Source organism: Daucus carota, chromosome 2 (genome assembly GCF_001625215.2).
Source record: "Daucus carota subsp. sativus chromosome 2, DH1 v3.0, whole genome shotgun sequence".
In the NCBI taxonomy this organism is placed as follows: domain Eukaryota; kingdom Viridiplantae; phylum Streptophyta; class Magnoliopsida; order Apiales; family Apiaceae; genus Daucus; species Daucus carota.
The window spans coordinates 44,030,300-44,053,056 of NC_030382.2; the positions used below are offsets into that span (position 1 = coordinate 44,030,300).

Consider the following 22,757-nt stretch of genomic DNA (forward strand, 5'->3'; position numbering starts at 1 on the left):
TTGTCATTCAGTGGATAGTGGTTAGGCTGCTTGGGTCACTTTCTATGCACCCTTGACCCTCCCCGCGTCGTATAAACAACATCTAATAAACAGATATATTTATATATTTTTTGGGCAAAATAATTGTGATCGAAAAAAGAGATAAAATTATTGTAACCACTGATTAAAAAATACTACTAGCAAAAACACAACACACAAATGCTGCATGAGTCAAACATACATATGCTTAAAGGTTGTGGCGGTAAGACAATAAAGACAAAAGATAGAGTAGTAACATAGTCTAATATATTAGTATTAAATCTGAGTTTCGTCGTCGGTGGCATAAAAATACAATCGTACAAGTGTACGCAGCTGTACAGCGAAAATAATCAACCATAACATGCGTTTTGCGTAGCTCAGTGACTCGGTCCATCTGCTATCTCATTGCCGGACTAAACAGCAACTTATAATTTACTTGCAACTTTACAAATTACTGCAAGTGAGAGCATTCAATATGTATGCTTTGTTATTGAATTCTAAATTTTGAAAATTTAGTTACAATGTTCATCAATCATCGCTACTATGACTTTTGTTGTAATTGTAGATTTTGTTTTAGTTATAATTTTTTTAATATTGTAATCTAAATATTATCACTTCAGCTTTATTTAATTTTAATTTATATTGAAGGATTTAATTGCTAAATTTGTTTATCAACATATATAATATGAACATATGAATCAAGTTCCTATTGCATCCATTTATCTGTTAAGAATTATTAAAGTTATAATTATAACATAATATATCTTCAATATAAAATAAAATAAAATAAAAGTTATATATTGCAATATAAATAATAAAAGAAAAAGGCAAACACTGAGAAAATCTATTCAAAAAGTGACACAATAAAATATTTATAAAAAATTATTAGCTATATACTTCTGGACAAACTCCGTCCTTATTTCAAAAGTAGCTCTCAAAGACTCATTCTCATTCTACTTTAAAATTCTACATTTTAAATTACAAAATATACATGAAAGGTGATTTATGACCTGCAGAGGTATACCAGTGTGAGTTGTGATTTTGGGATGAAATTTTTATTTGAGCAAGATATTATGTATATAATTATGTTTTATATTTCGATTAGCGTGAGCAATGGCAAAAATGAGCTGCATGCTTAACTACATTGCCCCTTGTGATAGTCTAGAAAATTGATTTCAAAAAATCCAAGGACAAGTCTCGATCAGCAGTTCAATGGTCAATAAAATTATGTTCAATCTTATAAATTTGGGATCTTTCAGTCCTAATTACAACTCAGCTTTCAAGTAAAATTCCTCAACAAGAATAAAACGACACGAAGTCCCGGTCTCCACCAAAATAACTGCTCTCTGGAAATGGGTTCACTCGAGAAAGCAGCTGGTCCATGGTGACGTGCATGTCTGTCTATATATATGTTGCTGACTCTATATTATGTTTTTTATCTGTCATAACTCATATATAGGCTGTATGATTAACAAGGGCAGATGAAAAAATATCACGTGGCTGGACCACCCCGGGTCGGGTTTAGGATTTGTACAATAAAAGAAGTATTGTTGACAAGTGCCCATGTTTACATGTTTTTTCTACTCATATCAATAAATTAACGGCTCTGTCTGGACTTGTCTTGCCTGGGACATTTTTTAGCTTTTTGACGTCCTTAAAACTTGTCCGCCAGAAGCTTTTGCCGTGTAACTTTTTGTATCTACTGTTGTTTCTTTCGAGGGAAATAATTTTCATTATGATATTTTCTAATAATTGTATTGATATTCCTAATATTTACAAACATAAACATATATATCTACTGAGTCTCAGTCCCTCTCCTTTTTTATAATTTTTTTCATTGACACGTATTTTAAGTTGTATATAAAATATATTCATAAAGTTTTTATTAAAATTTTCTTTTTTACAATTATTTAAATATTAAATTATTATTCAAATTTTTTGAAAAATTTATGTATAAAATTGTTTTATACAATCATAAAAGTGCCAACCTGGTCCGCTGAGTAACTTCCAACAATTTCAAAGTGAAGGGTGAATTATAGATCGAAGTAAGTTCTAATTATAGAGGGGTAACTAATAATTAACCTCTCCATTTGGGAAAAAGCAATTCACGAAAAGAAAGTAGAAATTGTTACATTGTGTCCGTTCTAGCTTACTTTACTATACGTATGAGTAAATTAGAAGAAAGATAATTGCTTTAGACAGATGGCCACAACTTTTCTTTCTTGTACTCACATGCAGATACGAAATCTAGTGGAGTTTTGATACACAAAAAGTCTATTTGCATATCATCAGTTGCCTAAACGGGCCATTTTAATTGGAAGATCACTGGTTAAGAATAATAAAAGAACATAGGCATATCTCCAGTTGATATTGAATATTATGCGCTGCCCCACATGCAGATCCACTTGAATAAGTGATGATCATGGTGCGAATATAATCATATATACATATAAATATTACTTTAATTCATTATGAAATAAAGTCTTGCTTTTTATTCAGGTTCACCAATTTATTTGTAAATTATATACACAAATAATTGTTTACGGGGAATAAATGGAGTATATACAAAGTCTGCACTGTGTAAAGGTTGTTAGTTGGAGACAAGGGAGATGCTGTGGTCGACCCCATGCACACACACTAATTTCCAGTGAGCTAGAGTGTGAGAGGGGGAGAAAGAATAATGAAACTTCAGTTTTCGAAGAAAGGAACACCACCACCTTATTATCTGTCTATTGCCTGCTTAGTTGTCCCCGTATTAATAAATGATTACTCCCCATCTATATACGCATCATTATTATATACAAACTCGAATAGAGTCTACTGTATTATTTTTATGGCGTTCAACTGTTGACTCCTTGAAATGTTCATTAAAATGTTCGTACTTACTACTACTAGTCGATAAACCGCGCGTTGCGGCGGCCTATAAAAAATATATTGATAATTTAAAATTAATATTTGTAGAATGAAAAAGAAAATATCGGAGACTAATCTGTGATTAATCCGAATACTAATCATGTGTTGCATGAATAATATTTTTATGTATACAAAGTGAACCATATAAAAATTAACAACAACAAACATGTTCGATAAAAAAAAACAAATATTATAAAAAAATAACCAATAAACATGTATCAATAACAGTTAATTTATTGACTTTTTCATACATCAATATCATATACAGACTATATGGTTCTCCGGTGTTTCGATTTGTCGACTCCCACATCCGACAAATTCTTAATTTTGTTAACCAATCATCTCTATCGTCATTCAAAACATCAAGCATAGTAACATAGTGTAACTCATTATTGTATTAGACGGAGAAGACAAATAAGCTAAAAAAAATTTGTGTGTAAAATTTTATGATGTCTAACCTGAATTTATAGGGGTTGATTTGAGAAAAAGACCGGTTTATCAAAAATTCTTTTGGTTTTTGATATACACTTTTTCCAAAAATATGATAATAGTTTCAAATTTTGATTTGATTTTGATATTTGGAAAAGGTAGTTTTGAAACCTTTTCCAAATATATCCGAAACTAAAAAAGGTAATTTTTATTTTTGATATTTTTTCATCTAAAAATTTTAGAAAATTAGAAAAATAGAACTGAGCTCTCTGAGAGACGCCACCTAACCGCCCCATGCTTCTCCTTTATATAAGTATATTGATTGACTAAAATTCATCCAAAAGTATAAAAACGCTCCTATTAAAAGTAAAATTGGTATTTTTTTTTCAAGTATAAGTCATTTGACCTTAAAAAAACAATAAAAAATATAACCAGTTTGATTGTTTGACACAGTTCTAAGTCTTTTGACCGCATACTTAAAATCATTAATTTTAAAAATTTTATTTTTTGAATAAAAATATAAAATTAATATTATAATTTTAAAAGATTAAAACGATACTCTCTCTGTTTTTTAATATATGACGTTTGACTTGTTGGCACACACTTTTAAGTGCTTTGACCGGGTAGTTGAAATTATCATTTTTAAAATTTTCTTTTTCTAAATAAAAATATGTAATCAAAATTTCAATTCACAAAAAAAATAATTAAAAATAATAATTTTTACTATCTGGTCAACTTACCTAAAAATACGTGCCCAAGTCAAAAATAACATATTAAAAAACAGTAAGAATTTTTTTTTTTTGAATAACAGTAAGAATTTTTAGTATGCAATCAAAAATATTTAGAAGTATTTCGGCTTATTTCTGACTCAGGACCCATGCCATACTTCAGAACTTGAGTCTTGAGGTAGGTGTAGCCGTGTAGGGTGTAAGGTATGGCTTGCACTGGGCAGTAGTGCAGTTACGGACTAGGCAGGGGGACTCATTAGTAATGGTTTAGGGCCCAAGATTTAATATATTGTACTACTTGAACGCTAGAAACATAGCTCAAGCAATACCTATCTGGCCCACGAGGCAGGCCCATTTTTCTTGCTGGCTTCAAACTGATTTATATGTCTCATTTTAGGTCTTTATGTATGCCCCACAACAAAATGCAGAGATTTGTTTGACCGTCAATAATGCATGTAATCCATGAGGACGAAAGTAATGGCACGGCCATCGGCTCAGTTCGACTCGAGGACAGTGCTGTCCCAGCCCACGTTCCAAATGTAATACTTAACCCGTCCAATCCTAAATGAGAATTCGTTTATTATAATTAATCTGTGAAGTAATTTGTTATCTTCATTGACAGAAATTATAATGTCAGTGTTTAACTGTTAAGAGCAAGTCCAATAGGTGTGCTAAATCAAGTCTTAAATCCAAAATAGGGAATATGGGATAAAATTGCACTTCAACACTATGCTAGTGATGTGCTAAATCACTAGCACAAGTCTCCCCTTCCCTATTTTTAGAATATGCTAGCCATTTCTAAACTATTTTTATCCTCCACATCATTTCCCTCTCTTAAATTGATGGTAGTTGTTTAAATTTAATATTATTATAATAATAGAGAATGGATATAGGGAGTACTATTGGAGCTCATGTGCTAAATCTTGTGCAAAATCACTAAGACATATTATTTTATAATATTTTTAGAGAACCTCCTAACTGCTAGTGTTGGACTTGCTCTAATAATCATAAAGTCCTTTACTGTGAGGCCATAATCATATCAACTGTTTTTAGGACACAAATAGGCCCAAGTCCAGAACAACAGACTCCTAAAGAAGATGATATGTATGTACAAATTATAGGCCCAGGTATATATAATACGATTACCTGAGAAAACAGTGACACTTAATAAGAAAGATCGAGGAAGCTGATGAATGAATTTCATCAGCTGCTTCATGAAAATTTGTATATGAATCATCATTTCACCCAACCTAATATATATCGAAACAATCAATGAAAAGTTTTTTATTTATTTAAATCCCGGTATATACTAATATATAAAAATTGTAACATCAAAATTTGCTGAAGCACTTTACACAAAACTAAGCCGAGAGACAGGTAAAAACAACACTAGTATGATCAGCATTGGAATCCGACTTCATGGTTCCTCCAGAATTATTATGTTCATTCTTCTTCTTCTTATTTCGATCGTCAGATGTATTCCATGCAGCCGTCTTGCTGGTTTTTGATCCTGCTCCGTTGGCTTCAGCTGCTGCCTTCTTTTCCATTCTTCTCTTCATCACATACTCTTCTGAAATATAAACATCCATCAGGTAATATTTAAACACTCCCTACTCTCTTCCTTATGCCTAGTAGTGCATGAATATGAGTATCATGAATAGGACGAGGTTATATATATACAAACGAGAAATGTGTTTGTTATGTATGTGCATGCAAAGTGTTGCATATGAATCATGACTGAATATTCTATGGGCTTGGGTACCATGTTTTCTGCTTAAACAATCAACAAGTTGTCGGGTTATATATCATTACCAAGGGCGCTTTTGTAATCGATTTCCGCTAAAGTTTTCAGATCTCCTCTTTAGCTTGCTTTTTCATTTCATGACTTAGTAGGGCTCTGGCAAAACCTATTTTTAGATTATAAATATTTATTTTTAAGAAGATATATACCCCTGTTGTCCCTAAATAGTGTGACTTTCGCTTTTTTTTCATCTAATTTGAGATGCAGAATAAATATATTTTTATAAATCATTTTTTAAAATTGTGTTTTTAAATAAAAATTTAATATCCATATTTCATTCTGAAAAACTATATTAAACATGTTTTTTTTCATCTCAAATTATGTGTAAAAAATCAGAAACACATTTATTTTAGGACAAAAAAAGTATTTTATTTACACTTTATTTCAGAAATAAATTATTATTTGCAAAATGAGATAAATCAAATATCCGTAGAGTCACCGATGAACCAAGTCGAATCGGGAATTTTTACGAAATGGAGTCAAATTCGGTAAATTTATTGAATAAAATCCTTTATCCGAACTACAATTTTTTAATGACGAGTACAAATCGAGTGAATATAATCATTCATTCTTGTTAATATTTTAAGTTTTAAAAATATATTCAAATCAAATAAAATTGCACGAGGTTAAAAAAATATCAAATCGTCCTAAATCAGTTACTAGTTTAATGTCTTATATATTTTATTATATATACATAATCCGAATTTGATTATAAATTATAATTAGTTTCTTATTTTGAATAATAAATATATTCTTTTAAAATTAAAAAAAAAGGCATGGCCAGGGAAGGGAAGAGAAAGTTGTAGCTGGACCATCTTCTCATGTGCAGGAAAATGTTCCTTTTCAAACTATCCATTAGTCTTCAGGTACTTTGAAACTCTCTATTTTTTTGTCAAACTTTTAGAAAGGGTAATTCGAAAGGAGGGGGGGCTTTATACCTTTGTCCAACTTCAGAAACATGCAAGCCGTGAGAGGTGTCACAAGTAAACAAAATTCTAATGTTAATGTTCTATAATGATATTGAAATAAGTGCAAAAATAAGTGCCTCTAAAAAAATTATATTCGTCTGTAAAAAATGGTTTTATTTGATACCCCATGGCATAAAGATAAAATGACTTGGTCTCTGTCCGCCGGCGCAGGATGCAGTTTCTGTCACCATCTTGAGTGACCACAAAATACATCAACTTCAAAGACTAAACGCATTGCATTTCGGAAATTTTATCTCTTTATGATCTATGTTTTTACTTGACCTTTTCCTTACAAGCTTGCATCTTTTATCTCCGTAGAAGATATTCTTCCTTCAATTTTGATAATCTACTTCATTCTAGAGAACAGACCTATGGGAAGGGAAGGAAAAGAGATAGTTGTAGCTGAATCATCTTCTCAAGTGCACCAAAACGCTTCCCTTCTTGATCACCAAGGTACTATTCTCTTTCTCTGTTACTCCATCCGTCGTCTCATTTCTTATGGAATTTTTGCATTACACATTTACACGTATTTTAACATGTATATAAAATATAATTTCAAAATATTCCTTTTCAATATAAATATTTAAATATTAAATTTTATTCATAAATAAAAAATAAAATAATTTATCAAATTATATTTATAAAAATCATAAAATGTGTGTCAAGCTCCGGCTTCAAGCTAACTTCTTAGCTAAACAATCTAGAGAGACGTGAGGGACAGACAGAATAATTTTAACTGTTATGCTTATGCAAGGATTCTGCACCAAGATTACGAGCAAGGCACGAATTGTCAATATTTCACATAATGATACGTTGAAATTGATAATTAAGATACGGATTTATCTATGTTGCCAAGAGATTCAAATGGCAAATGTAATAGAAAATAATACTACATGTCCTATTTAGAGATTGTTTAATTATTTGGACGTGACTATATAATTTCTCTAAAAAATACTGATATTTGATACGTGGTCAAAGCTTCTAAAATTACGTGTAAAAAGTCAAATTATGAGAGTATATTCCAAACAGATTGTGGATTTGTGGCAGAATCTGCAGCTAATGATTGCGAAAGAGCAGGAGGGAATTCAGTTGACAGAGGTGAGTTGAAGTGTACTTATTTATGATGCACTCTTTTCATGATGTTGAAGATGAAATGATGTGTGCCAAAACAAGGTTTCTTGTTGATTCCAGATGCAGCACTTGCACAGATTGCAATGGAGAAGAAATTTGCTTATATAAAAGCGTGGGAAGACAGTGAAAAATCAAAGGCAGACAATAAGTATAGAACTATTTCTTTATAAATTGATAGTACAAATTCTATAAAAGCAGGGGATTGATTATTAATTGACAGGGCATGCAAAAAGTTGTATGCAGTTGAAGCATGGGAGAACATAAGAAGAGCATGTATCGAAGTCGAATTGAAGCAGATTGAGGTAACACGAAATACATTTTACGAATAAAGATAAGACTGCATACATCAGAACCTTTCCGAGCCTTTTTTGACACGGGAGGGTATTTAGAGGTGTATTTACTGTGGAAAAGGTGAGCTGATAAATGTCCAAATGTGAACAGGAGCATTTTGAGAAAAAGAGAGCAGCCTATGAAGAAATAATGAAGAACAAGATGGCTGATATTCACAGGTCTGCAGAAGAAAAGAGAGCTGCTGTTGTTGCTAAGAAAGAAGAAGATAAACTCAGGCTAGAAGCAGCTGCCGAGAAGTTCCGGGTAACTGGGAATGCACCCAAAGTTACTTGATTACTTTGCTGTTAAATGCCCTAAATTTAGGTGAAAACTTCAATGTGGATAAAAGTACATTCATGCTATTGAATTCATGTTAACTTGTAAGTGTAGGAGTTGTTTATATTTGCTTCATTATGAATATTTTTCCTCGCAACTTATATATTATGTTGCTTTCTTGAGATCTTACCCGAGAGATATGATAGTCCAGTGAAAATTATGTCAAGTAAAGCTGAATACTACATTTGATTATTAAATACACTGAATTAGTACAAACTCTGTGTAAGATAACAACGCATCAGGATTTTACAATTGTGAAGTTGCATGATTTAGAACGTCGTAGATTCTTGCATCTCATAGAAGTAGCGGCCTGAAGGACCATCGTCAGGCAACATAGCCACCATCACAGGAGCTCTAGCACCCTCTTCGGGAGTTAAGGGTCCTGTCCTGTAAGACATGTCTGTTCTAACATATCCCGGGTGCACACAATTGATCAGGATATTCGGGTATTTCTTGCCCATGATTCTTGTGTAAGCAATAATAGCAGCTTTAGAAACTTTGTAGGCAGCTACTGTTAGTGGCCAACCGTTAGCCTTAAGCTTATCTTCTTCAAAGTCTTTCAAAAACCACTGCAGTATTCCATCTATCTTCTCTTCTGACAGGTTTTCGACATCACTCATCTCTGCTTTAAACTTTTTATTGTAGAAAAACTGCAAATGAAAGGTGAAATGAATAAATGCATGTTAATTATGTAAAATATTCTTACATATGTTGATACTTGCCTGTAGTTGTCCGAAAAAAGATGTGACATTCACTACTCTTGCGGATTTGGAGAGCTGAAGAAGAGGAAGCAGTGCTTCTGTCACTCTTTTGGTTCCGTAGTAATTTGTTCTGAGACACTGTACTGCCATCTCATATGTCTCTGTTGAAACTTCTTTCACCTTGTCAACATTCTCATCGAATACCTGTAGCTGTTCCACAACTGAGACATATTACTACTATGTAGTGCGACGACCTAGTGAGTTCCTTAATCTACCATGAGATTCTTAGAAAAGTTTGATATTCATGCCTTATAGTTCTGAAGTCTGAAACTTAAGCCTGTTCTTGAGGTCCAGTTAAATGAACAAGTAGCTAGGTCACAGTTTCGAACCCTGAGATTAAGAAGATACATATACTTACCATCCCGCCATTAATAATGCTTGGGAGTGCTTCTAAGTTTACTGCATTTCCATTTTCCCCTGCATTATTGATCTGCACAAATACATGAAATGCTTTTAGCTGTTCTATTTCTGTACAGCTAGATGCAGAGCAATAGGCATTAGATCTATTCCACTACTCACAAGAATATCAAGTTTCTTGTAGTTGGTCTCTACGAATTTAGCCATCGAAGCAATACTTGCTGGCTCTTTGACATCTAGAGGATGGAAAACCACATCCGAAAGGCCTGATGCTTTAAGCTTTTCAACAGCTACAGAACCATTTTTCTCGTTTCTTGCAGTTAATATAACTGTGATATCATTAGCTGCCAGTTTCCGACATGTCTCAAATCCAATTCCTTTGTTTGCCCCAGTAACAAGTGCAACCCTACATAGTACAGAGCCCGTTTTCGTTTTACAAAACCTCTCCTTGTTGTTTTACAGAAACTACCAATTAAACGCAGCTTAAAGAGTCTTACCTTTTGTCCGCCATCTCTTCTGAATTGTCTATAAGTTTTGTTGCCGCTTAGTGATACACTGGAGAATGTAAGATAAGAAGGTGGTGTATAAATTTTGCTAAGCATTTGTATATTATAGAAGATAAATGTGATATGTGACAACTAAGGCGATTATTACCACCAAGGCGGCTAGTAGGATATGCTCACTTGAATAGAAACCTTCATCTAAGGATTTATTATAATCATATGCTAGTTCAGAACAGCATTTTCTTTTATGTACAAACCTTTTCATTGTCGAGGTTTTGTGAGTCGTATCCTTGTTACCTTGCAGATTATGCAGGTGTCCGACGTGCTAGTTTGCACTGAAGAGTCTGCACAAACTGTTATAATCAACCATTTATCATCGTCCGTTAATCATCTCTATGCATTATAATGTCACTAGAGCATCGCAGGAATCAGGTCTTTAAAGATTTGCAGCTAAATTATTTTATAAGAACCTCTTCTGATATTGATTCCTCATCATTTGTACTGTCATAGATTGGTTCCTATATATATTGAAGAATAAGAAGACCATCAATTACCACTATACAGTATACAGACAAATAATAATCCAGTAGAAACATTAATACAACAGAAAAGGATACAGAGACATAGTAATGCAGAAACAGAAATGTCATGAAACCACAAGAGGTTTCAAAAGTTCTGGTCATAAAATAAAACTCATAAAATCAATACAAGCTCATCTGAAGCAGTGTTTTTTAAACAAATTTTGAACTTAAGGGCTAGTAGTGGATGGCGGTGGAGTGAAGAAAGGAATGGATGGGAATGTTGTAGGGATGTTAATGTTTGGGAAAGAAGGCAGCGTCGTTGGAATGGTTGGCAATGATGCTGGCAGAGGAGGTAATACCATCTTGGGAACTGTAGTAGGCATTGTGGGAAGTGTTGGAATAGTTGGTAGCGTAGGCAGAGGAGTCGTTGGCAATGGCGGTAATGCTACTTTTGGAAGCGTTGGCACTGCAGGCATTGGGGGCAACGAAACCTTAGGCAAGGCTGGAATAGTTGGCAGTGCTGGTGCTGAAGTTTGCAGCAAGTGGCGAGCTCCAGAACTCACATCTATGACTGAAAGTGATAGTGCTGCAACCAAGGACAGGATGAAGCAATGCCTGTAAGTAGCCATTTTTTTGTAAGAGGAAAAGGTAAGATGTTTTGGACTTAGAAATCTGTAGTTTGAGATGGAAACATGGTTTTTGTAGTGGCTAATATATAGAGAAAAATTGATATTGGTTGATGAAATGTAGGTGAGAATATTATGAAGTCTTTGTTAGTTCACCTTCTCAACTCTATGTCATCTGAAAGTTGAACAAATAAAACCTATTTCTACAATTCAATAGCTGCCTGGCTTGCTTATTACAATTCACACAGGGAAACAGGGATAAGAGACCTGCTCTTATCATGCATGTTGGGCCAGCGAGCGCCGAGCCTAACTCCATAATAGTACAATATTGTCCGCTTTGGGCCTAACTCGCACGGCTTTGTTTTTGGGCACCTCCCAAGAGGCCTCATACTATTGGAGTTGTTCTGCCTGCTTATATTATAGGTTTATGCCTCTCCCACAACCGATGTGGGACAACTCCTAACAATGCACTGGGAAGTAAATCTTGCGACTCTATTGAGATTGAGAACAGAAGGGCAGTCTAGACATTTCATGGTGCCTAATATTCACTATAACAAGCTCTGAATGGACCCAGATTACCAAACCAAATTAAACACTTTACAGCTTTCATTAGAGCAAACACAAAATTTAGTTGCTTCATCTGCATAATTTTCGTTTTTCAGCTACTTTGCATCATATAACAACTATGGAGTATCAGTATGCTAGGGCCTTCTGTATACTTATCATGATTATACTCGCCTTTACTCAACTCTCTAACTGCCGTGATATCCACACAAGTAGAACCGAAAGAGCAGAGATCGAAACGAAGCATTCATCATTCTCCTTCCCTTTTCATGCAAAAGCTCCAGCAGCAGCTATCGACAGTCATAAACACTGACAATATTTACGGCATGTCAAAGCGGACGGTACCAGGCGGACCAAACCCGCTCCACAACTAATTTAGCTACTTTCAAGTGTACAAAGGCTTTTGCAGTTCACAGGCGCAATTTTGGTGATGTTCTAACATTAAATTTTGTTTCATGATATGTATATTACAATTAATATCTAACAGATTGGCCACAAACTAGTTTAGAAACAAGTAAAACAGATCATTCATTTATAAATTCTGCAGTTGTATGAGATGTGTTAATTTGTATCAGAGAAGTTTTGCCTTCCTCTGTCTCAATCCAGATAATCATTATTAAAGAGCAACACTCTATCACTTTCTTCAGATGACATATTCTTTTTTATATTAAAGTAACGATCAACAAGAAGAGTATAGGATATTAAGATCTGGCGAAAAGCGTGAATTTTACTTATAAGTCCTCACCCTTCTCCTCACAGACTTATAAACCAAGTGCATTGGAAGAAATGTGGAACATGCCATCAAAAAGAGAGATAGACATATAGCTTAACTTTTAAATCACAAAAGTTAACTTGTATTAACAAAAGAAATAATACAAGTAAACACCAATCCAAGGAGGAGAGGGAGACTATCTAGTTTGATAAATAAAAAGATCAGAACAATCACTCGGAGTCGGAATCACAAAATAATGTTGGCGAATGGTATTCTTCTCCAGGAGGAAGCCAAAATTCAACAAGGTCAAAAGCTTTGGCAACTGCAGGAAAGAAGAAAAGATAAACATAAGTCAATTTTTCAAAGAAATGTACATGTAATAGTAGTTACATGTGCACATAATTCTACCTGGAGAAGGACGAGGTTTCAAGATACAGCACCTGATAACTTCATTAGCTGAATCACCACATGCCACCAACTCGGCAAAAAAGAGGTCGGGAGAGGAATCACTGTATTTAGGCTTAGCGAAGAAATTGACATAAGCATGCCAACCATGCACCGATTCCCAAAGATAGATGGGACAACTTACTAAAGGGGCAACAAGCTCGTAATCGGCACCCTAGATTAGATAATCAAACTCAACTGGATTAGTACAAACAATATACCTAGGAATAAATATACCAGACAGAAGAATGAAATTTAAGAGAGTACATGATTTTCATTGTAACTTGTCACTGCAAAATGAGCCCAGCAAAGAGTTTGCCTATAGTGCATCTTCATACCATTAGAGAGATCATCTGGAGGAAACAAAGAAATAATGTGATAGAAACGAAAGCGTCCATCCCTATCAAAGACTTGTGACCATTCTTCACGACTAGAGTTGTTTGAACTTTGGCTGCTAATGACAGTGCAAGACAACAACATCAGATAATACAATTTGCAGGAAACAGAAAAGAAGCAAACCTATACTAGAATATAAAAACATTACCCCTCGGATAAAGCAGAGTTAGAATCATAGCCAACACTGAAGAGAGTTGCCAAATGTTTTGGCCTGCAATAAAATCAAATTGAAAGAAAGCAAAAAAAAATGAAACAAAAAATGAAAGAAAAGGAAGAAGGGTACGGAATGCAACAAAAGGAAACACTATAAATACCCACAGATGGGCCAGAGAAAGGTAAGTGTAAGAAAAAGCTGTACTATACACCATACTAATTTAAGAGTCAGAAGCTCTCTGATAAACCTCGTTATTTATGCACCTAGCACTACTCACATCAAAAACAAGTATAAAAACGGAAACCAGGGCATCATTAATAATCATTAAAATAATCAAATAAATGTAGAAATCGAAAGTAGAACTGATACAAACATAAAAATTTCCGGAACACGGAGACCCTCCAATTGTTCAACTTTGAGTACACGGAAATGTTTGAAGAATCGCCTGGATGCACGAAAATCAATCGCCTTCTCTATCTTTTCAAGCAACTCGTTCGTCTCTCTCTCGCTCAGCCATCCCACCATCTTTTCGCTCTCGCTCGATCTCTTGAGGTTCCAATAGATTATAATTATACTTCGATGAAGTTTTTGTATTTTTTCCAAACAAAAATTTAAATGTAAGATTTTAAGCAAAAATTTTTGAACACCACACGTACTTTAATGTTTATGTAAAGTATAATTTTACAACTTGTTATTAAGATATTTTTTTTCTGAATACAAATTTATTATTCAAAATTTTATTCAAAAAATAAAATTTTAAAAATAAATTACACAACAATATTTGATACGAACTTTAAAATATGTGTCAAAAGTACCGAAATAACAATGGGAAGTAGGAATAGCCATGAGTGTTTACACCAAGCTTGCCCTTTTACGTCAAAGAAGGCATAGTTCACTTCATGGTCAGGTTTTTTGGCAACCACACACGCGCGGCTAATAGTTTCACAGACTTGTGATGAATCGAAACATTTTATAGTACATAACATTCAATAAACATGAATTCCAGTTTCACAAACTTGTGATAAATCGAAACACATTATAGTACATAGTATTCAATAAATATGGATTCCCAATTCAATCAGAACAGGGCCACTATAGATTTACCCTGTTTAGTATTTGAGGGCATACTCAAAATGGTTACTTGTCTTTCACGATACATAATGTAGGCCAGTAAAAATTGAACTTTAAAGACTTATGCAGTATTAAAGTCTAGCTGAATCAAGGATATCTGGTAACCACAGTCCACATATCTGGATCTAAAAGGAACTCCCCGTCATCAGGAACTTGAGGCAGGCTGGATTGACAGCTTGATAGACCATTATCAGCTGAGATTTTTGAACAACTCAGGAAGATGAGAATTAGTCAGCTTTGTCCTCTTGCTGATTTCATGTTTCTTCTTCTTTTGCTTGGGCTTGTTGGAGATGCCGTGAACCTGCGCTTGGGCTCTCCTCTTCGCAGTGTTTGTTGCAGGTTTCATGCCATTCTTCTGAAGATCCTTTTCGATGTCAATCATATCTCTTGGTAGTTCAATTCCCCTGAATAGTTGTTTCAGATCATCATCAACCTTTATAGGTACCCTAGGATCATTTGGGTATGCTATGTCTTCCTGTGAATCGAAGTTTGATAGGAGCCAGATTTCACCAGCAGCTTTCAGAGCCTAAGGGTAACACAATGAGAAAGGTATACAGCTACTTAAAATCATTATTTTTAAAGGAGAAAAAGAATAGTAATCTGAAACTATATACGGAGTGATATGCATAACATGGCAAATTAAGGTAAGCCAAAAAATTAACAAGTTACGGAGACTCAATACAACTTTCTAAAACAATCCCAAGTAGCATGCAATAATTAACGAACTGATGACAAAAATCCATTAGATTCAATACCAAAAAAACAATGTAGCCCAAGAATATTCTTTTCGTTATCACCATGTTACTCAACTCCATATATCCAAAAAATATGCTTTGAAAGTACCGCTTCCAAATTATAACTTGGACTACTTTATTAGAGTTTACATCAAATCAAATTAATCTTCAACTAGACTTAGATATACCTGTAAATCATCCATTACTGAAGGGTATGCATCCTTGAGATCAATAACAGCTATACCCTCGGGGAATTTCCGTATCAACTTAAGAAGCTGACCCTTATCTTTCAGATCATGCTTGGACTGTAAGCGCATCGGTCATGTAGTTAGTACATAGATATATACCCACAAAAAGGAAGCCCCAACAGGTAACAGTTTTTTCTAATCACAATAATGCTGATATTAAAATACATATTTCCTTTTCTCAATGCAAAATAATTAAGAAATAATAAAGACCCAAAGCTCAACATAAAAAACTTGTCAAGATAATATTACCTTGTACGAGAAGCGCCTTCCATCATAATAAACTTTTAAATTGTTACTCAAACTGTCAAATACAGCCTTGTTGGCCTTCACATCAACATAACATGCTTCGTTTATTTGCTCCGCTGTAAAGGCTTGCCTTGTCTGGAGATATGAACAAAATTCATGAACTGGAAAATGTACATAAACAAATTCCTGACAAGAATAAAATTGTACATAGTCCAGTTCCCAGCAAATTCTGGCATATCCTTGAAATATGTACACCACTACAACTGCAGAAATTCTAAAAAGGGAACCAAGTCAAGAAAAACATTCTAAACTTTGAGTCAAAGAAGGCAAATTTTAATAGATCACATACAATCAAGTTGCTTTGTTGTTCAAAACATTTTTCCATAATCCTGCATATTCGCAAAAGACTTTCTCTATGTAATATAATTAGAAAATGTAAATAATATTCAATTACTGCACTTAATCTTCATTTATTTTAATACAGTTCATATCACAACTTGCGTACTTATAAGCCCTAGAATCACTTTCAAATCAGAAATAATAACGAACTTCATTTTCTCACTATTCCACAATGCCAGAAATATTTAGGGGGGAATTTACATATATAATAGATCAAGAAAACCAGTAAAGCAGGTATGAAATAACTATGTACCTCGAGTAGCAAGTTTATAACACGCTTTATTTGAGCCCCCACAGGAGCTTTCCTTATGCTGTTAATGTGTTGGAGTCTTTCTGTATCACTTGAGAATTTTACTGCAGGGGCGGAAGACTTAGCATTTGCAGGGGTGCTATAAGGCGTGACTCTCGGAGTTGACTTTGAACCTGCTTTTATGCTGGAAAGGGTAGTCTGGCACATCTCTTGCTGCTTTTTGAACTTGTCTAAGCTCTCTTTTAATGCCATCTGATTAATTTGACAAAATAAATGATAAATTGTTAGCACAAAAAAAAACCAGAATAAAACAGATCAGTGCCTATTTCTAGAGCCTAAAACCGATATCAAATATCTTGCATCAACATGAGAATTTGGGATACAAACTGCTTCAAACACATGAAAGTAGCCAAAACTTAGATTGCAAATCCATCTGGCAGGTCTGCATATTTTCAAACAAGGAACTTATACTCATCTGAAGCAGCTTGTAAATGCGTGACAATGTGCGGTCATTCAATCTACTTATTTACATAGCTAGGAAGGGACCGAATATGCAAACAAAAGGACCTTAGCATTAAGCTGAAGCAAAGACTAATACAAAAGCATTCAAGTTGTACAACATCAACCCCAATCTGTGGTAGATCAGACTAAAATGATTAAATAATAAACTAAACCACATAATTGCAGAATGCATATGATTTGACATTCAATTTCTTTATCAAATCTAAATTCCAAACTTACTGTATTAACACATAAACTGAAAACCCTGATAGCCACTTCCAGATAAAACTAATGTGACTTTCACCATAAAACCAATTTCAAGCATCAAATTACACCTATTGTAGTCTCATATTCTACAACGAGTTGCAGATACGAAAACAATTGCAGAGGAATAACAAATAAGAAAATTCAAACTCCTACTTTGATCAAACACCTAACATATTAAGGATTAATCTTGAAATCCATCAAGGGCAGCTCTCAAATTTAGCAAAGAAGCAAAATCATGGGCAATCATCGATTTCAAAACCTCGTCATAACCTAACCGAAAATCACCGAACAAGTGACATCCATAAATCAAATCAAGATCGATAAGCACGGAAAACATGAAAGCAATACCCTTCGTCGCCTGAACTGAGCTGCACACGAATCAAATGAAAAGCTCGATCAGACACAAGGGAACGATTTGGGATCCTCGGATAGCGACCTAGGAGTCTTGCACAAAAGATATGGGTGTTCTTCCAAACAGACTCCCCACAACAATATGTCTGGACAACACCGTACGTAAATAAAATTGTCGGGCCGGGCTTACCAGTTACTCCCTGTGTGCCAGTAAATTGTATAAGTTTCTCGTTGACTTAATTATCGAAAAAACTATTAAATTTTTATGATTTTTTCACTTTAACCATAAAACTAATTTTGTTGCAGAAAAATGCAACTAACTAATGGAAAATGTATTTGAGTGAACCCAATTTAAATAATTTCTAACCATGGTTAAATGGATGTCTTATGCAACATTACTAAAATATCATTAATTTTTTATAATTTTAAATAATTTCTAACCAATATACACACGCCAAACAATCGTATTTTTCTTGAATTCCTATGGTTCATCATAATATAATTTTAAATTATTGTCGGATAAATAATTAATTTGATTTAATTTACATTTTATTTTGATTAGTAAGAATTTACTCTTATTTGAAAAATTACATATATTAATATTAATATCGTTGAAGAATTATATTTATTATCGAAAATTATAACATATAAATTGTTTGTTTAATTAGATGAATACTTGTTTAATAAAATTTTATTATTCAAACAGTTACTAACAAAATACATAAAAGAAAAATTATTATATTTATTAAAAATCATGTAAAAATCATGCAGAAATCTCAAAATATCAATGTATATTATATGTCCTTGTGTAGGTTGTATCCGAACAAAACACATTTATCATATCCATACTGCATTAATATTCATAGAGCGATCAAGAGTTCAAATAAATTTATAAATTCTATATATTATAAAAATTACATGAAAAATTATCGAAACCTAGTACCTGCAAACATAAATTATAATTCGCTCTATATGTGTATAAATATGAATTAGGATTTTGACCTTTTAATTGGATAGAAATTTTTTAATAAAATTCATATACTAATTAATTTAATAAATTGACGATATACAAAGCATACATCTCAAATTTAACTTAACCATGGTTATGGATTATTAGATTGGGTTTTTCTAAATATAATTTTTTAAAGTTACTTGCATTATCCTGTAACAAATATACTATTATGGTTTAATTGAAAAAAACATGATAGTTGTATAGTTTTTTTGGTAATTAAGTCTTTCTCGTTCACTGCTCGACACCCAGTAAACATTATACTTTCTTTTTCACTGCTAGACACGCATTTTAAGACTCTTATAAAACATATTTTTATGATTTATTTTTAATTTTTTTTTCTGTATAAAAATATAAATGTTGTATTTTTATTAAAAAAAAAATCTTAAAAATAAGTGTGGAACTATGTTTTATTAAAGTACTAAAGTCCGTGCCGCGCCCCCGTCCCCAATGTATAATATTGACTGGGACGGAGGGAGTACCTTATAATATTCGGTTTGAAACTGTATGCATTTTTTCGATAAAGAAATTCGATTTAAATACTTTTAAATGAGAATAATGGGTCCGACGTATTTCACGGAGTTCCCTAAAATATGAAGATTTTTTAATAAAATTTTACGGAGAATGAATTTGAAGATATTATTAGCGGAGGAGTATGAATGTGTAAATGTATATATTTGTTACCTTATTAAATAGTCATGTTTATTCTGACATATATATATATATATATATATATATATATATATATATATATATATATATATAAATTTCAAAAGAATACTGATTCTAAAATATTTTGATTATATATTAGACTTTATAATCGAAGTAAAAAATCTATGAAAACTTCTCTATTCTAGAATGCCAAGTGACTTTTGGAATCTTTGATTAGAGAACCCCATCAACCTCACAAGATACCCGATTCATTTTCCAACAGTCATGTGGGCACTTTTAAGTTTGGGTGATTCCAGTATTAGACAACGTCTTTGAGTAGATACAATATAAAATAAATTTTAGATATATTTTTGAGTGATTACTTTATAATGTTTATTTCAAATTATATATGGCTGATAAAATATATTCAACCGATTGTAAAACAAAGTATATGAATCTCTTGATTCATGAAATGTAACGGAGAAAATTACAAACAAAGATCTTTTTGTTAGAATTTTCAAAATGATGTGTTTTCTTTATCAACTAAATCGTTTTTTTTTTTGCTAGCAAGTTTGAGGGGTTGTCTATTAATTAAATTCGTTTTAATGATATAATATTTGAGCTTTTATGATTTCGTTAATAATACATGATTTTTCACGCATACAGCTGAAACTTTAAATTTTTGTTGTTATGTCTTCCAAAATCTTAATTTTGGAATGCCATCATGTTTTCGCACTTACATTCCGATAATTTATAATAATTTTTGCTTTTAGTTCTTCAAAGTCAAAGGTTTCCGTTCAGTTTTGACCCGAGACTTCTAATCATCTTTTTATAATAATAATAATAATAATATATCATTTTATTCGTCATTTCCATGATACATGATAAAGACCTTTCTAATGTATATATGTCACAGTGAAGTCTTAATTGATTAAGGGATGCTTAAATATATACGTGGGCAATAAACTTTTCAATTTGCTAATCATAAGAAGCAACTGCTTTTCTGTTTTGGTTTCAATTATCATTTTAATTAAAATGATAATTTGATCATGTCAGTATAATAAAGTGACTTCTACTTGTTTTCAGCTCGATCGATGGTTAGTATAAATTAAATTGTCTTATTACTAATAGATTAATTAGGTTTAGCAAAGTTGTTAATTAATGAAATTAATGTCGTCAGATACTTACTAAATCGCCTACTCTTACAAATAGTCAAGTGTTTAGTTGTTCTACAGATTTATGCAGAATTTTCCTTATAACATGTGTACACAAATTATAAGTGAAAAAATTTAGAATAGAAAATATTGGATACTAATGGAGAAATGTACAAAAACATAGCTTAATAAGATAGTTGAAGTTGCGTTCAGCATAACACTCACAGATACAATGTCCATAATTTCATTCAACTGAAAAGTACCAAGATTACAAATGAATACTTAAATTTCAATAATAAACCAGTTTCGCTTCTAATGTGCCTTACCTATGAGATTCTAATTTAAGAAAAAAGTCATTATCATTCTTAGTAAGTAGACTGTTTCCACCCTCCGTAGCTTTCCTCTTCTACACCACGATCGTTTACTTCCTGAATAAGAAAAAAAAAATTTAGAGAAGATCAACATATTACTTTGATTTTATGAAACACTTGCGCTCATACATGCAATTTAATTTCTTCAACCTATGATCAGCGGAGACTGGCATTGCATATACAAACTAGTAATTCTTCTAAGATCAAGAAAATAATGTAATGTATTTTTGATAAAGTTGAAAAATAATGTAGGAACTGTTACTTGCCTCTGGAGTGAACGTGAGGCCTACTCTAATATGCCCATAAAATTTTTCATCTTTCACCACATTATATGCTGTTGGAGGGATCTTCCTTTCCTCAAACACAGCTTCAAGTGGAATTCTGTAATACATGCATATTTTAATTAAACAACGATCATTTGTAAAAAAAAAAAAAAAAAGTCTCAACAATTAAGTTTAATTTCAGCAATAGCAAATACTATTATCCGAAAGATTGTATTTTATAAATCACTTACTTTGCCTGGCCTACAAAATCATCTGCGTTACCCATATCACTATCTAATATTTTAATCGATAATTCTGTAACATCACCAGACACATTGAACACAAAAGTCTCGTTCCATTCCGGCTCTGTTCCCATTCCTGGGCCAAAAACACCATACAGTTGGTTTTCACATTACAAATTTCATATTATACATAATTAACCATTTAACTCAACTAAAAATATATCAAAAATTGATCAAAGAGACAACTTTAGCTTTTCCTTAAGCAATCTTAATTTACACAAAAAATCAATATTGTATATAATCTCACTCTATTATATGAAGAAGTGTTTACGGGTTTCAACCTGATGCAACACTGCTTTTCTTCTCTTGAGTTCGGCAAGTAATGATGACATATGGATCCATGTTATCTATACAAAACAAAAATTATTAATCATACATTTAGCCAAACTTCACACGATTCAACAACTTATCATGAAACACGCATACACATTGACAATATGAATTCTCATTCACATTTTTTGTAATACAATATATAAAACTTTTGTAAATATATCAATGCTTATAAATATATTCAAAAAATGGTTAGTTTGATAAGTTATTAAACAAAGACATGGTATTAAAATCAAGAAAATAGATATTAAATAGAGCAGAAAATAGATATGTGTTCAAAGTTTTGTAGATCAAAAAATGCACGAGAAAGAGATGATGATGGATCTTTCATACATAAATTTGTATGTATGATATAAACACATATACAGATGTTTTAATGATAAAACACATTGCATACACATATATATATATATGAGATTAACATACTCAGGAAATCAGAATTCTCAAGCCCTTTAGCACCAATGAGGAGTACTTCAAGAGACCCATGTCTCATCTTCTCTTAAAAATTCAAGATTTGTAGAGAACTCAGGATCTTAAGGAGAAAGAGTGATCAAGAAAAACAGAAAAGGCAATGCTTTACGAGTATTCTTATTTGCTTTCTATTAATATATTGTCAATTGACATGTAATGGACATAAAATTTCGGAGTTTGGTCCGGAATTATAGACATAACCTGTGGGTTATGATTTACAAAACCTTGGTAGTTTGATTTTAAATGTATTTAATTTTTAAAATAACATTTCTACTAATTATACATCAATAAAATCTTCATAAAACATATATATTAAAGTATGTATGGAATTAAGAGATAGATTTTGATAAAAATATTTTAATATATTTAAAATATAATAAAAAGATC

General features: G+C 32.5%; 5 protein-coding genes across 9 annotated transcripts; 1 reads left to right on the forward strand and 4 right to left on the reverse strand.

The window, feature by feature from the left end:
• The first annotated feature begins 7,021 nt into the window (after positions 1-7,021).
• LOC108208586 (remorin-like) lies at positions 7,022-8,776 on the forward strand. 2 transcript variants are annotated; one of them, XM_017379116.2, is made up of 5 exons: positions 7,022-7,310; positions 7,887-7,955; positions 8,049-8,136; positions 8,209-8,290; positions 8,430-8,776. In XM_017379116.2, exons 1-5 carry the CDS (start codon positions 7,229-7,231, stop codon positions 8,610-8,612), a joined length of 504 nt encoding a protein of 167 aa, XP_017234605.1. In that variant the 5' UTR covers positions 7,022-7,228; the 3' UTR covers positions 8,613-8,776. The 2 variants fall into 2 exon arrangements, with proteins under 2 accessions (XP_017234605.1, XP_017234606.1); XM_017379117.2 differs by having other exon boundaries at positions 7,023-7,310; positions 7,905-7,955.
• Positions 8,777-8,785: 9 nt separating this feature from the next.
• On the reverse strand, positions 8,786-11,490 carry LOC108207616 ((+)-neomenthol dehydrogenase). Of its 2 annotated transcripts, XM_064087715.1 has the most exons (6): positions 10,533-11,490; positions 10,270-10,327; positions 9,935-10,178; positions 9,774-9,845; positions 9,377-9,565; positions 8,786-9,304 (listed from the first exon to the last, which is right to left on the reverse strand). In XM_064087715.1, exons 2-6 carry the CDS (start codon positions 10,281-10,283, stop codon positions 8,924-8,926), a joined length of 900 nt encoding a protein of 299 aa, XP_063943785.1. In that variant the 5' UTR covers positions 10,284-10,327; positions 10,533-11,490; the 3' UTR covers positions 8,786-8,923. The 2 variants fall into 2 exon arrangements, with proteins under 2 accessions (XP_063943785.1, XP_017233541.1); XM_017378052.2 differs by lacking the exon at positions 10,533-11,490 and having other exon boundaries at positions 10,270-10,526.
• A 1,216-nt stretch (positions 11,491-12,706) lies between these two features.
• On the reverse strand, positions 12,707-14,284 carry LOC108207617 (uncharacterized). 3 transcript variants are annotated; one of them, XM_064086345.1, is made up of 5 exons: positions 14,066-14,284; positions 13,687-13,749; positions 13,410-13,596; positions 13,139-13,317; positions 12,707-13,020 (listed from the first exon to the last, which is right to left on the reverse strand). In XM_064086345.1, exons 1-5 carry the CDS (start codon positions 14,215-14,217, stop codon positions 13,005-13,007), a joined length of 597 nt encoding a protein of 198 aa, XP_063942415.1. In that variant the 5' UTR covers positions 14,218-14,284; the 3' UTR covers positions 12,707-13,004. The 3 variants fall into 3 exon arrangements, with proteins under 3 accessions (XP_063942415.1, XP_063942413.1, XP_063942414.1); XM_064086343.1 differs by having other exon boundaries at positions 12,713-13,020; positions 13,107-13,317; positions 14,066-14,278; XM_064086344.1 differs by having other exon boundaries at positions 12,714-13,020; positions 13,107-13,317; positions 13,410-13,593; positions 14,066-14,277.
• A 364-nt stretch (positions 14,285-14,648) lies between these two features.
• On the reverse strand, positions 14,649-18,002 carry LOC108210157 (uncharacterized). The gene is made up of 5 exons (XM_017381435.2): positions 17,817-18,002; positions 16,704-16,952; positions 16,055-16,186; positions 15,746-15,862; positions 14,649-15,349 (listed from the first exon to the last, which is right to left on the reverse strand). Exons 2-5 carry the CDS (start codon positions 16,950-16,952, stop codon positions 15,014-15,016), a joined length of 834 nt encoding a protein of 277 aa, XP_017236924.2. The 5' UTR covers positions 17,817-18,002; the 3' UTR covers positions 14,649-15,013.
• Positions 18,003-20,949: 2,947 nt separating this feature from the next.
• On the reverse strand, positions 20,950-22,437 carry LOC108208633 (elicitor-responsive protein 3). The gene is made up of 5 exons (XM_017379167.1): positions 22,326-22,437; positions 21,851-21,916; positions 21,519-21,645; positions 21,271-21,385; positions 20,950-21,061 (listed from the first exon to the last, which is right to left on the reverse strand). The coding sequence occupies exons 1-5, from the start codon at positions 22,390-22,392 to the stop codon at positions 20,999-21,001; spliced, it is 438 nt and encodes a 145-aa protein (XP_017234656.1). The 5' UTR covers positions 22,393-22,437; the 3' UTR covers positions 20,950-20,998.
• Between the last annotated feature and the right edge of the window lie 320 nt (positions 22,438-22,757).

What these genes read in the sequence shown, in the direction of transcription:
- LOC108210157 (XM_017381435.2), bottom strand. Translation starts at nt 16,952, where the DNA reads ATGGCATTAAAAGAGAGCTTAGACAAGTTCAAAAAGCAGCAAGAGATG. An exon ending in TTATAAACTTGCTACTCGAG is followed by an intron (nt 16,187 to 16,703) that starts GTACATAGTTAT and finishes TCATATCTCCAG; the next exon opens with ACAAGGCAAGCCTTTACAGC. An exon ending in CAGTAATGGATGATTTACAG is followed by an intron (nt 15,350 to 15,745) that starts GTATATCTAAGT and finishes TGTTACCCTTAG; the next exon opens with GCTCTGAAAGCTGCTGGTGA.
- LOC108207617 (XM_064086343.1), bottom strand. Translation starts at nt 14,217, where the DNA reads ATGGTGGGATGGCTGAGCGAGAGAGAGACGAACGAGTTGCTTGAAAAG. An exon ending in AACTCTGCTTTATCCGAGGG is followed by an intron (nt 13,597 to 13,686) that starts GTAATGTTTTTA and finishes CACTGTCATTAG; the next exon opens with CAGCCAAAGTTCAAACAACT. An exon ending in CAAGTTACAATGAAAATCAT is followed by an intron (nt 13,318 to 13,409) that starts GTACTCTCTTAA and finishes TATCTAATCTAG; the next exon opens with GGTGCCGATTACGAGCTTGT.
- LOC108208633 (XM_017379167.1), bottom strand. Translation starts at nt 22,392, where the DNA reads ATGAGACATGGGTCTCTTGAAGTACTCCTCATTGGTGCTAAAGGGCTT. An exon ending in TGAGAATTCTGATTTCCTGA is followed by an intron (nt 21,917 to 22,325) that starts GTATGTTAATCT and finishes TGTTTTGTATAG; the next exon opens with ATAACATGGATCCATATGTC. An exon ending in GATTTTGTAGGCCAGGCAAA is followed by an intron (nt 21,386 to 21,518) that starts GTAAGTGATTTA and finishes CATGTATTACAG; the next exon opens with AATTCCACTTGAAGCTGTGT.
- LOC108207616 (XM_064087715.1), bottom strand. An exon ending in GCATTATTAATGGCGGGATG is followed by an intron (nt 9,566 to 9,773) that starts GTAAGTATATGT and finishes GTTGTGGAACAG; the next exon opens with CTACAGGTATTCGATGAGAA. An exon ending in CTTTTTTCGGACAACTACAG is followed by an intron (nt 9,305 to 9,376) that starts GCAAGTATCAAC and finishes TTTCATTTGCAG; the next exon opens with TTTTTCTACAATAAAAAGTT.
- LOC108208586 (XM_017379116.2), top strand. Translation starts at nt 7,229, where the DNA reads ATGGGAAGGGAAGGAAAAGAGATAGTTGTAGCTGAATCATCTTCTCAA. An exon ending in AGGGAATTCAGTTGACAGAG is followed by an intron (nt 7,956 to 8,048) that starts GTGAGTTGAAGT and finishes TGTTGATTCCAG; the next exon opens with ATGCAGCACTTGCACAGATT. An exon ending in TCGAATTGAAGCAGATTGAG is followed by an intron (nt 8,291 to 8,429) that starts GTAACACGAAAT and finishes AAATGTGAACAG; the next exon opens with GAGCATTTTGAGAAAAAGAG.